The 13,351-nt window shown below is 43.4% G+C and overlaps 1 protein-coding gene across 1 annotated transcript in view; it reads left to right on the top strand.

The window, feature by feature from the left end:
- The window catches only part of sybu (syntabulin (syntaxin-interacting)), a 105,556-nt gene extending 104,154 nt beyond the window's left edge, over positions 1-1,402 (top strand). The window contains exon 7 of the mRNA XM_068030957.1: positions 20-1,402. Coding sequence (XP_067887058.1) covers positions 20-1,238 — 1,219 coding nt within the window. The 3' untranslated portion in view covers positions 1,239-1,402. The remainder of the gene's footprint in view (positions 1-19) is intronic.
- The last annotated feature ends 11,949 nt before the right edge of the window (positions 1,403-13,351 follow it).

Raw genomic sequence — 13,351 nt, 5'->3', positions numbered from 1 at the left:
TATATACCTCTTTTAATAGGGAATCTGAAGTTGCAGATCTCAAGTCCCAGCTTGCTCGCATGCGAGAAGACTGGATCGAAGAAGAATGTCATCGAGTTGAAGCCCAGTTAGCGTTAAAGGAAGCTCGAAAGGAGATCAAACAACTACGTGAGGTGATTGACACTATGAAGAACAGTTTAGTGGAGAAGGACAAAGGTGTTCAAAAATATTTTGTTGACATTAATATCCAAAACAAGAAACTTGAGAGTTTGCTGCAGAGCATGGAGTTGGCTCAGAATGGTGCTTCAAGAGATGATTCATCTCTGGACTGCATATGTCCGTCACCGGTGAAGTCATTGGCACGTAGCACAACCTACACAAAAATGGCTGAATCCATGGGCCTAGAAGATCAAGCTGTTGAAGAAATGGCTGATAGTGGTCTGCTTGCCAATGATGATATGGCAAGCAGAGCAGATCTCTTTGACCAAATTCTGAGGTCAAAACCCGCTGAAGATAGCTCTGGAGATGGCTCTTGGTCACAAGTTAATGAAATGCAGGTAACACTTTTTAACAGCGCAGCATTTGAGATTACTGCACAAAGTGGCATGATCTTTGTGACCAATGATAATAGGCTGGTCAGGGAGCAGGCTATCCAGACTGACATAGTACCTGATACCCCAGATGTACAGAAACTCATTCTACACATTCTGAAATCACAGCATAACAGTCCAGTCAGCCCCATATCTTCAACCTGGGTGTCAGATGGCAGTCAAGCAGCATGTGCACCAGAGTTTGAAACAATAGATACCAATGCTTTCCTGGATTTGACTCCAAACAATCCTAATACTGCAATTCTGGTGTCCAAATTAGAATCTGTTAAACATTTCATGAGCACTCACCCATATACTTACAATAAACAAGCACAGCATTTGCCTGGAGTAAACAATATGACAGAACTTACTTTAACATCCATGTTTGATGAAACAGATGGGAATGAATATAATGTCTCAGAGGAGCAGCCATCTGCAGTATGTCAGAGAAGCTATTGGAGCAGCCATTTTTTTATTGATTTGTTGGCAGTGGCTGCACCTGTAGTACCTACTTTGGCATGGGTATTTTCCACACACAGAGGAGGAACAGAGCCATTGTACAATATTGGTGCTCTGTTGCGTGGGTGCTGTTTGGTGGCCTTGCACTCTTTGCGCCGTGCACCTCGTACACTGTTTTGTCACCCAGATGAAAATAAAGAATCCCACTAATTGCACTTAGATTTTAGTTTAAGATACTTGAAGAGTACTGAAATTAGCTTAATGAGTTGTCTTCGTATGTGGCTAGATGTGTTCCATCACATCAGTGAGGTTTAATTTGCACTGTTAGTAAGTATAGATATATTACTTGACTTATGAGTTTACAGTGTTGCAAGCTGCTTTTGAAGAATGAGTAATTTATAAATGTGAATGCTTCCCTTGAATAGTGGTGGGGGGGGGGGGAAGAAGTTTAAGTGGCCAAAGTTGACCCACTACAGAGCAATATACCAATGGATTCTGTAGCGGTTACATTTTTAAAAAGGCATGGTTAAGTAATATATTTTTGTTTAAGTGTATGGGCCTGGATCTCAATTTTAAACGGTGTTGTAATTACTAAAGTACTGTTCTAAATACAGATTAATCCCGATAGTGAAAACTGCCTTCAAGGTTTTGAACAGAAGATATTGAATATTCAGTCTTCTAAGGCAGCTGGCTCCAGAATCTGCTTAACATATTTTTCAATGTTTTATTATGGTTCAGCTATGTATATTGTTGCTGTTTTAAGAAGCTACAGTTTGATGGTAATGCTGTATTTTCTTGTTTATCATAAAGCTGGGTGCAACCAAAGCTTTTTGGCCTTTTGCTGTCTTTATGCTTTCAGTAGTATGGAAGTATGTACTGGAAACCTGGAACCTCTTGTTACTGTTGTGTTGCATCAGGACAAGCATTGACTAGTTGGATCGAGTAATGTTACAGTGACCTGTATATGTAGTTGCTACGTACAGTACATTGACATGTTTTAAAGTAATGAACAAGATGCTTATATGTATTTGCTTCTTACAGAAAATTGTGTTGTATTCGAGCCATGTGCAATATTGCTGAATTGTTTACTTTTTCTTTACTGTACTTCACATGTTTCTAAATTAAAGGTTATAAATTTATTAAATTAAAGCATGCCAAAAAGTTACCTGCACTTTTGCCTCTTGCTTTGTGCCTCCCCAAATACAATTTTTAAAAACTTTTTTGTGTGAATTTTATCCTTGATTATGTCATGTTGGATCGAGGGTCTGTTGTCCATATCAATTGTATCCAGGCCAAGTATACAAACTAAAATTCCCTGCTCTCTGCTGCATAATGTACCTCACTCTGAAACTCTGAAAAGGACTTCCCCATCCTGCACCAGTGTCGAATTTTTCTATTTCTCACACTAGTTGTTCTATGTTCTCCAGCTGAGCTTGTCAATTAGTATCGATTCAACGATGTAAAAATTTGTAAATTAACTAGGAGTGGTAGGATTGCAATTTTTTGAATTTGGATGGCTTGTGAGTGTTTGTAATTTAGTGGTTCACACTTATCTGTACTAGATTAGATTAGAGATACAGCACTGAAACAGGCCCTTCGGCCCACCGAGTCTGTGCTGACCATCAACCACCCATTTATACTAATCCTACACTAATCCCATATTCCTACCAAATATCCCCACCTGTCCCTATATTTCCCTACCACCTACCTATACTAGTGACAATTTATAATGGTCAATTTACCTACCAACCTGCAAGTCTTTTGGCTTGTGGGAGGAAACCGGAGCACCCGGAGAAAACCCACGCAGACACAGGGAGAACTTGCAAACTCCACACTTTGGCAGTACCCAGAATCGAACCCTGGTCCCTGGAGCTGTGAGGCTGCAGTGCTAACCACTGCGCCACTGTGCCGCCCTACTGTTGTTAACCTGTGAGTTTAGCAGTATATAGTGCTGTATATTTTTGGGAATTATTTTTAAATTTATTTTGTTATAAATGCTGATATTTCCAAATATTTTCTCCAAATTCAACTAACACTGGATCAGAAATACAGTAAATGTTCTAGTCACATGGTAACAGGTTTGATGGTCAATGCAAGTGTTACGATTTGAAACCTTTCACCTGAAGTGGTGTCTTTCCAAAGTGTACTTAATCAAAAGATGATCTATAAATAACAGAGGTTTAGTATAATCAAAGCAGTGTTTGGTTGCCTTTATGATCTATATTTTTGTGATCTAGTTGCAAACCTTTTTGAAAAACTAAGAAATTGGGCATTTTTGTCTGTTTTGAAAATGGCAAAATAATGCTTCATATAATAAAAAAGGCTTGCATTTATATAGCACCTTTCACAAGGGGAGATGGTGGTGTAATGGTAATGTCACTAGACTAGTAATCCAAAGACCCAGGCTAATACTAATACTCTGGGGACAAGGGTTCAAATCCCACCATGGCAGCTGGTGGAATTTAAATTCAATTGATTAATAAATTTAATTAATGAAAATGTGGAATTGAAAGCTAGTCAGCAATGTTGACTGTGAAACTACCATCGATTGTCATAAAAACACATCTGGTTCACTAATGCCATTTAGGAAAGGAAATCTGCCATCTTTACCCAGTCTGGCTCACTTCTGACTGCAGACCTACAGCAATGTGGTTGACTCTTAACTGCCCTCTGAAATGGCCAAGCAAGCCACTCTGTTGTACAAAACTGCTACACAAAAGTTGAAAAAGCATAAAACTGGATGGAATATACGGCATCGACATAGGGCAGTTGAACCCAGCCCTGTCAACTGTGGGGGGTGGCGCAGTGGGGCGGCACAGTGACGCAGTGGTTAGCACTGCAGCCTCACAGCTCCAGGGACCCGGGTTCGATTCTGGGTACTGCCTGTGCGGAGTTTGCAAGTTCTCCCTGTGACCGCGTGGGTTTTCGCCGGGTGCTCCAGTTTCCTCCCACAGCCAAAGACTTGCAGGTGATAGGTAAATTGGCCATTGTAAATTGCCCTAGTGTAGGTAGGTGGTGGGGAATATGGGATTACTGTAGGGTTAGTATAAATGGGTGGTTGTTGGTCGGCACAGACTCAGTGGGCCGAAGGGCCGGTTTCAGTGCTGTATCTCTAAAAAATAAAAAAATTTTTAAAAAACCTGCAAAGTCCTTCTTACTAACAGCTGGGGGCTTGTGCCAAAACTGGGAGAGCTGTCCCACAGACTAGTCAGGCAAAACCCTGACATAGTCATACTCGCAGAAACATACCTTATACCCAATGTCCTGCACACCACCATCACCATTCCTGGGTATGTCTTGTCCCACCAGTAGGACAGACCCACCAGAGGTGGCGGCAATGTGGTATATAGTCCAGAGGGAGTTGCCTGGGAATCTTCAACATTGACTCTGGACCCCATGAAGTCTCATGGCATCAGGTCAAACATGGGCAAGGAAATCTCCTGCTGATTACCACCTACCCTCAGCTGATGAATCAGTACTCCTCAATGTTGAACACCACGTAGAAAAAGCACTGAGGGTAGCAAGGGCACAGAATGTACTCTGGGTGGGTGACTTCAATGTCCATCACCATGAGAGGCTCAGTAGCACCACTATTGATCGAATGGGCCACATGCTGAATGACATAACTGCCATACTGGATCTGCGTCAGGCGGTGAGGGAGCCAACAAGTGGGAAAACTTGCTTGACCTTGTCACCAATCTACCTGTTGCAAATGCATCTATCCATGACAGTATTGGTAGGAGAGACCACCACACAATCCTTGTGAAAACGAAGTCCCGTCTTCACACTGAGGATACCCTCCAATGTGTTGCATGGCACTGCCACCGTGCTAAATGGGATAGATTCAGAACAGATCTGGCTGCTCAAAACTGGGCACCGATGAGGCGCTGTGGACTTTCAGCAGCAGCAGAATTGTACTCAAACACAATCTGTACCTCATGGCCCAGCATATCCCTCACTCTACCATTACCATCAAGCCCAGGGACCAACCCTAGTTCAATGAGGAGTGCAGGACAGGATGCCAGGAACAGCACCAGGCATACCTAAAAATGAGGTGTCAACCCAGCTACAATACAGGACTACTTGCATGCCAAACAGCAGAAGCAACATGCAATAGACAGAGCTAAGCAATCCCACAACCAACAGATCAGATCTAAGCTCTGCAGTACTGCCACATCCAATCGTGAATGGTGGTTGACAATTAACTAACAGGAGGAAGTGGCTGTACAAATATTCTCATCCTCAATGATGGCGGAGCCAGGCACATCAGTGCAAAAGAAAAGGCTGAAACATTTGCAACAATCTTCAGTCAGAAGTGCCAAGTGGATGATCCATCTCGGCTTCCTCCTGAGGTCCCCAATCCAATTCATTCCATGCGATATCAAGAAACGGCTTAAGGTACTCGATGCTGTAAAGGCTACAGGTCCTGACATCCAGGCTGCAGTACTGAAGACTTGTGCTCCAGAACTAGCCGCACCCCTAGCCAAGCTGTTCCAGTGCAGCTACAACATTGGCATCTACCTGACAATGTGGAAAATTGCCCAGGTAGGTCCTGTCCACAAAAAGCAGGACAAATCCAATTAGGCCAATTACCAGCCCATCCTTCTACTCTCAATCATCAGCAAAGTAATGGTAGGTGTTGTCGACAGTGCTATCAAGCAACACTAGTTCACCAATAACCTACTCACTGATGCTCAGTTTGGATTCCACCAGGGCCACTCGCTTCCTGACCTCAGTATCCCAAACATGGAGAAAAGAGCTGAACTCAAGAGGTGAGGTGAGAGTGATTGCCCTGTATATCAAGGCAGCATTTGACCAAGTGTCAAGGAGCCCTGGCCAAATTGAAGTCAATGGGAATCAAGGGGTAAATTCTCCACTGATTGGAGTCATACCTAAGTCAAAGGATGGTGGTTGTGGTTGTTGGAGGTCAATCATCTCAGCCCCAGGACATCACTGCAGGAGTTCCTCAGGGTAGTGCCCTAGGCCCAACCTTTTCAGCTGCTTCATCAATGACCTTCCTTCCATCATAACGTCAGAAGTGGGGATGTTCGCTGATGATTGTACAATGTTCAGTGCCATTCGCAACTCCTCAGATACTAAAGCAGTCTGTGTCCATATGCAGCATGACATGGACAACATTCAGACTTGGGCTGATAAGTGGCAAGTAAACGTCACACCACACAAGTGCCAAACAATGACAATCTCCAGTAAGAGAGAATCTAACCATCACCCCTTGACATTCAACAGCATTGCCATCCTTGAAATCCCCACCATTAACATCCTGAGGGTTACAATTGACCAGAAACTGAACTGCAGCAGCCACATAAATATTGTGGCGACAAGAGCAGGTCAGAGTCTGGGAATTTTTCGGCAAGTGGTAGAAGTGTCAGTAGGGGAGCGTTTCGGGGATAGTGGCCATAACTGTAAGATTTAAGGTAGTTATGGAAAAGGACAAAGATGGGCCAGAAATAAAAGTATTGAATTGGGGGAAGGCCGATTTCAATATGATAAAACAGGATCTGGCCAAAGTGGACTGGGAGCAGCTACTTGTAGGAAAGTCTACATCAGACCAGTGGGAGTTATTAAAAGAGGAAATTAGTGAGAGTTCAGAGCCAACATGTACCCATTAAGGTGAAGGGTAGAACCAACAAGTCCATGGAACCCTGGATGTCAAGGGATATAGAGGATTGGATCAGGAAAAAAAAGGAGGCTTACGGCTGATTCAGAGTGCTGAAAATAGCGGAGGCACTACAGGAGGATAGAAAGTGTAAGGGGGTACTGAAAAAAGTAATTAGGAGAGCATAGAGGGGACATGAAAAAACACTGGCAGGCAAGATAAAGGAAAACTGGAAGGCGTTTTATAAGTACATTAAGGGCAAGAGGATAACCAGGGAAAGAGTCGGGCCCATTAGAGACCAAAATAGCAATGTGTGTGTGGAGCCGGAGGACATAGGTGAGGTTTTAAATGATTAATTTTCATCTGTGTTCACTATGGAGAAGGATGATTTAGGTGTAGAGATCAGGGAGGGGGATTGTGATACACTTGAACATATTAGCATTGAAAGGGAGGAAGTATTAGCTGTTTGAGTGGGCTTAAAAGTGGATAAATCCCCAGGCCCAGATGAGATGTATCCCAGGCTGTTATGTAAGGCAAGGGAGGAGATAGCAGGGGCTTTGACACAAATTTCAAATCCTCTCTGGGCACAGAAGAGGTACCAGAGGATTGGAGGACAGTGAATGTGGCACCATTATTCAAGAAGGGTAGCAGGGATAAACCAGGTAATTACAGGCCGGTGAGCCTAACAGCAATGGTAGGGAAACTATCGGAAACAATTCTGAGGGACAGGATTAATCTCCACTTGGAGAGGCAGGATTAATCAGGGATAGTCAGCATGGCTTTGTCAGGAGGAAATCGTGTCTAACTAGCTTGATTGAATTTTTCAAGGCGGTGATTAGATATGTAGATGAGAGTAAAGCAGTTGATGTAGCCTACATGGGCTTCATTAAGGCTTTTGATAAGGTCCCGCATGGGAGATTGGTTAAGAAGGTAAGAGCCCACGGGATCCAGGGCAATTTTGCAAATTGGATGCAAAATTGGCTTAGTGGCAGGAGGCAGAGGGTGATAATCGAGGGTTGTTTTTGCGAGTGGAAGCCTGTGAGCAGTGGTGTACCACAGGGATCAGTGCTGGGACCCTTGCCGTTTGTAGTGTACATTATTGATTTAGATGTGAATATAGGAGGTATGATCAGTAAGTTCGCAGATGACACGAAAATTGGTAGTGTCGTAAATAGTGAGGAGGAAAGCCTTAGATTACAGGACGATATAGATGGGCTGGTAAGATGGACGGAGCAGTGGAAAATGGAATTTAATCCTGAGAAGTGTGAGGTGATGCATTTTGGGAGGACTAACAAGGCAAGGGAATGTACAATGGATGGTAGGACCTTAGGAAGTACGTAGGGTCAGAGGGACCTTGGTGTACTTGTCCATAGATCACTGAAGGCAGCAGCACAGGTAGATAAGGTGGTTAGGAAGGCATATGGAGTACTTGCCTTTATTAGCCGAGGCATAGAATATAAGAGCAGGGAGGTTATGATGGAGCTGTATAAAACGCTAGTTAGGCCACAGCTGGAGTACTGTGTTCTGGGCACCACACTATAGGAAGGATGTGATTGCCTGGAGAGGGTGCAGAGGAGATTCACCAGGATGTTGCCTGGGCTGGAGCATTTCAGTTATGAAGAGAGACTGAAAAGGCTAAGGTTGTTTTCCTTAGAGCAGAGAAGGCTGAGGGGGGACATGATTGAGGTATACAAAATTATGAGGGGCATTGATAGGTTAGATAGGAAGAGACTTTTTCCCTTAGCGGAGGGGTCAATAACCAGGGGCCATAGATTTAAGGTAAAGGGCAGGAGGTTTAGGGATTTGAGGAATAAATTTTTCACTCAGAGGGTGGTTGGAATCTGTAATGCACTGCCTGAAAAGGTAGTAGAGGCAGGAATCCTCACAACATTTAATAAGTATTTAGATGAGCACTTGAAACGCCCTAGCATACAAGGATACGGGCTAAGTGCTGGAAAATGGGATTAGAATAGATAGGAGCTTGATGGCCAGCTAAAACATGATGGGCCGAAGGGCCTGTTTCTGTGCTGTATAATTCTGTGACTAAGCCATCTCCTGACTCCACAATGTCTGTCCACCATCTACAAGGTACAAGTCAGGACTGTGATGGAATACTCTCCACTTGCCTGGATGAGTACGGCTCCAATAACGCTCAAGAAGCTCCAACCATCCAGGACAAAGCAGCCCGCTTGATCGGCACCCCATCCACCAGCTTAAACACTCCCTCCACCACTGATGCACAATTGCAGCAGTGTGTACCATATACAAGATGCAGTGCAGCAACTCAACAGCATCTTCCAAACCCGTAACTTCTTCCACCTAGAAGGAAAAGGACAGCAGACAGATGAAAACACCACCACCTGCAAGTTCCCCTCCAAGTCACATATCATCCTGATTTGGAAATATATCGCTGGATCAAAATCCTGGAACTCCCTCCCTACGAGCATTGTGGGTATACCTACACCAGATGGACTGCAGCGGTTCAAGAAGGCAGCTCATCACCACCTTCTCAAGGGCAATTAGGAATGGACAAAAAATGCTGGCCTAGCCAGCGATGCCCGCTTCCCATGAAAGAATAAAAAAAAACTCAGAACTCCTCAAAGCACTGTACAGAGAATGAAGTTGTCACGGTTGTAATGTGGGAAACGCAACAACTGATTTTCACACAAGGTCCCACAAATAGCAAATTGATGATGACCAGATTAGCTGTTTTACTAATGTTTATTTATTTATTTAGAGATACAGCACTGAAACAGGCCCTTTGGCCCACCGAGTCTATGCCGGCCATCAACCACATATTTATACTAATCCTACACTAATCCCATATTCCTACCGCATCCCCCTACCACCGACCTATACTAGGGGCAATTTACCTATCAACCTGCAAGTCATTGGCTGTGGGAGGAAACCGGAGCACCCGGCAAAAACCCACGCGGTCACAGGGAAAACTTGCAAACTCCGCACAGGCAATACTCATAATTGAACCCAGGTCGCTGTGGTGCTAACCACTGCGCCACTGTGCTACCCATTTGTTGAGGGATAAATATTGGCCATGAAACCAGGGAGAACACCCACCAGAACTTATTCAAAATAGTGCCGTTGGACCTTTTATGTACATGTTAGAGAGCAAACAGGGCCTCAGTTTAATGTCTCATTTGAAAGAAAACACCTTAGTACTGCACTGAAGTGGCAGCCTAAATTTTTTGCTCATCTATAGAGTGACACTGGAGCCCACAAGCTTCCGAAGCAAGAGTGCTACTACCACTAAGCCAAGGCTGAAATCATCGAATCATAGAATCATAAAATAATCCAGGACAGTAGGAGGCCATCTGGCTCATCAAGTCTGTGCCAGCTCTTTCAAAGAGTAATCCAGTTAGTTCCACTGCCCCATAACCTTGCAATTTTTTCTCTTTCAATAATTAATCCAATTCTCTTTTAAAAACTATTATTGATTCTGTATCCACCACCCTATCAGACAGTGTATTTCAAATGCTACAAACTCATTTTGTAAAAAGAATGATTTTCCTCTTGTCGTCTCTGGTCGTTTTACAAATCACCTTATATCTGTGCTCTCTGGTTGTCCATCCTTCAGTCACTGGAAACAGTTTCTCTTGATTTACTCAAGCTAAACCTTTCATGATTTTGAAAACCTCTATTAAATCTCCTTTTAGGCTTCTCTGCTCCAAGGAGAACAGCCCCAGTGTCTCCAGTCTCTGCACGTAACTGTAATAATCTCATCCATGAAGCTGTTCTAGTAAATCTCTTCTGTAATAATAAAAACAAAATACTGCAGATGCTGGAAATCGGAAATAAAAACAAAAAATGCTGGAAATTCACAGCAGGTCTGGCAGCATCTGTGGAGAGAGAAGCAGAGTTAACATTTCAGGTCAGTGACCTTTCATCAGAACTGGCAAAGGTTGAAAATGTAATAGGTTTTAAGCAAATAAACCAGGGGTGGGGCAAAAGATAACAAAAGGGAAGGTGTTAGGACGGAGGGTCACAGAGAATAACTGACAGGAAGGTCATGGAGCAAAGGCAAAGGGTATGTTAATGGTGTGATGAAAGACAAAGCGTTAGTGCAGAGAGGGTATTAAATGACAGAATAATGAACAGCCCTGGCCAAAAGCACAAACATGAAAAAAAAAGTGGGCAGGCACATGGTAAAAAGATGAATGATGAAACAAACTGAAAGAAAATAAAAAGAAAAAAGAAAACTAAAAAGAAAAAGTGGGGGGCAATTATGCTCTGAAATTATCGAACTCAATGTTCAGTCCAGTAGACTGTAGCGTGCATGAATGAGGTAACTGAGATGCTGTTCCTCGAGCTTGCGTTGATGTTCACCAGAACACTGCCCAAGACAGAGATGTAGGTAAGAGAGCGGTGGGGGGGAGGGGGGGGGGGTGGTGTAGAAATGGCAAGTGACAGGAAGCTCGGGGTCATGTTTTCGGACTGAGCGGAGGTGTTCCGAAAACGGTCACCCAATATGCATTTGGTCTCCCCAATGTAGAGGCGTGTGAATTGTGAGCAGTGAATATAGTATATTAATTGAAATAAGTACAAGTAAATCGCTGCTTCACCTGAGTGTTTGGGGCCATGGAAAGTGAGGAGAGAGGAGGTAAAAGGACAGGTATTACATCTCCTGCGATTGTTTGGGAAGGTGCCGTGGGAAGGGGACGAGATGTCGGGAGTAATGGAGGAGTGGACCAGGGTGTCGCGGAGGGAATGATCCCTTTGGAATACTGACAGGGGAGGGAAGATGCATTTGGTTGTGGCATCACGCTGGACGTGGCGGAAATCTCTTCTGTAAGTTCACCAAAGCCTTCATGTCCTTCCTAATGTGTGGTTCCAGAATTGGACACAATACTCCAGCCAGGGCCAGACTATTATTTTATAAAGGTTTAGCATCACTTTCTGGCTTTTGTGTTCTATTCCTCTATTTATAAAGCCCAGGATCCCATCTGCTTTATTAACCCATCACCACAGAGGGAAATTCTACCGGAACCATTGCCCGTTCCCTTAGACATGAATCAATGAGTTGTTACAAGGCTGGCTGGAGGGTTTGGGTGACTGGAGTCCAGAGAGAAACCTGACCTGGTCATAGTTTTTCAAAAAGAACACCATCAATGCATTGGAATCAACTGCCTGGAAAGATGCTTTTGTATAGTGGTTACATTCCCAGCTGTGAATCAGTGGATACAGGGTTCAAATCCATCTGCACACTGGGTCAGTGACTGCACACTGGAGATCTGGCTCTGAATTCTGCATAGACATCCAGTGAGCTTTTCAGCTGCAGGAGCCCTCACACCTCTCCATCTCTGTGCCTCTCTTGCTGTCTCACGTTCTCTCTCTGTATGTCTCTCCCTCTCCCTCTCTGTCTCTCCCTCCCTCTCTCTCCCTCTGCCACTATCTGCCTGTCACGCTCTCTGTCTCTGTCTCTCTGTCTGTCTGTCTCTCTGAATCTCCCACCTGCCTCATAACTGACTATTTAGCAATATTGGTGCTACATGGATTAAAGGGCATTTGCAGAGTGGATACGACATTAGCTAAGAGAGTGGTCAATGTTTGTTTCAGGCAGGAGGCAGGCATACAGTGGTGTCGCCCCCCCACCCCCCCCCCCCCCACCCAGCAACAACTCCCACCCCTCGCCTCCCATCCACCGAGGTTCATATTAGGAACATTGCTCTTTTTGATAAGCAGGGCAGTGGAACTCAGTGAGTTGCTCTTGCAGATAGCTGGCATAGACACAACGACTGGAAATATTGCTGAGATAAATATTCTGGAAAAGTTATAAATGTCAATGAGAATCAACCCAAATGAAAGGCATGGGTTTAAAATGCCCATTAATTTGATACCATGTTGGATTTTTTAATCCATGAAGGTTTATAAATTAAAAGTCCCTATGAATTTCTATAAACTCTAAGGATGTTTCCATTCTGTTCCATGTTCTTAAAATCAAAAATTCCTCATTTTATTTGGCAACTAGTACAAATGTCATAAAAAAGAAAAAGTCATGGAACAAAATGTACTATGGTTGCTTTTTAGAAGATTAATTTAAAGATAACAGTAAAGATTGTATTTCACTCTGAACATTGTTTTTAAGATCAGGGGTTTGAGTTATGAGGAAAGACTAGAAAAAAAGAAAAAGTCATAGAACAAAATGTACTATGGCTGCTTTTTAAAAGATTAATTCAAAGATAATAGTAAATACTATATATCACTCTGAACATAGTTTGCATGATGTAGAATCTAGAGACAAATGAAAATCAGAAAAGGACAGCTAATACCTGTTGGACCAGATTATCGTATCTTTTGCCATATGTTGGGGCCGATGGCCAAGATGGGGTCTTGAGCTGAAACATTGGTTTAGCCTGCGTTTAGTGCAAGACACCATCTTGGTAAAAGAGGTGAATGTAGTGTTTGTTTGATCTGAGTTTGATTGTTTTGTTCTGTTCACTCTCTGTGTTCCCTGTGTTTGATTGCTTGGACCTCCAGGTAGAGCTGCTGAACAGATGTGGAACTGTGAGATTTCTGGAAGCTTCCACACAGAACACATGGCTCTCAAGACATGTACTTAAATAACGTAAGAACCTCTTAAGTTAAAGTCTTGTTAATAAACTGGTTGGTTATTTAACACTGTGTGATATCTGCATTGCTCGGAATAAAATCAGATATTACAAACTAAACCCACTAACCCAATGTAAACATA

This window comes from Heterodontus francisci, chromosome 5 (assembly GCF_036365525.1).
Source record: "Heterodontus francisci isolate sHetFra1 chromosome 5, sHetFra1.hap1, whole genome shotgun sequence".
NCBI classification, from domain to species: domain Eukaryota; kingdom Metazoa; phylum Chordata; class Chondrichthyes; order Heterodontiformes; family Heterodontidae; genus Heterodontus; species Heterodontus francisci.
The sequence above is the reverse complement of the archived record's forward strand: the minus strand, read 5'-3'. Positions and strand labels throughout refer to the sequence as shown.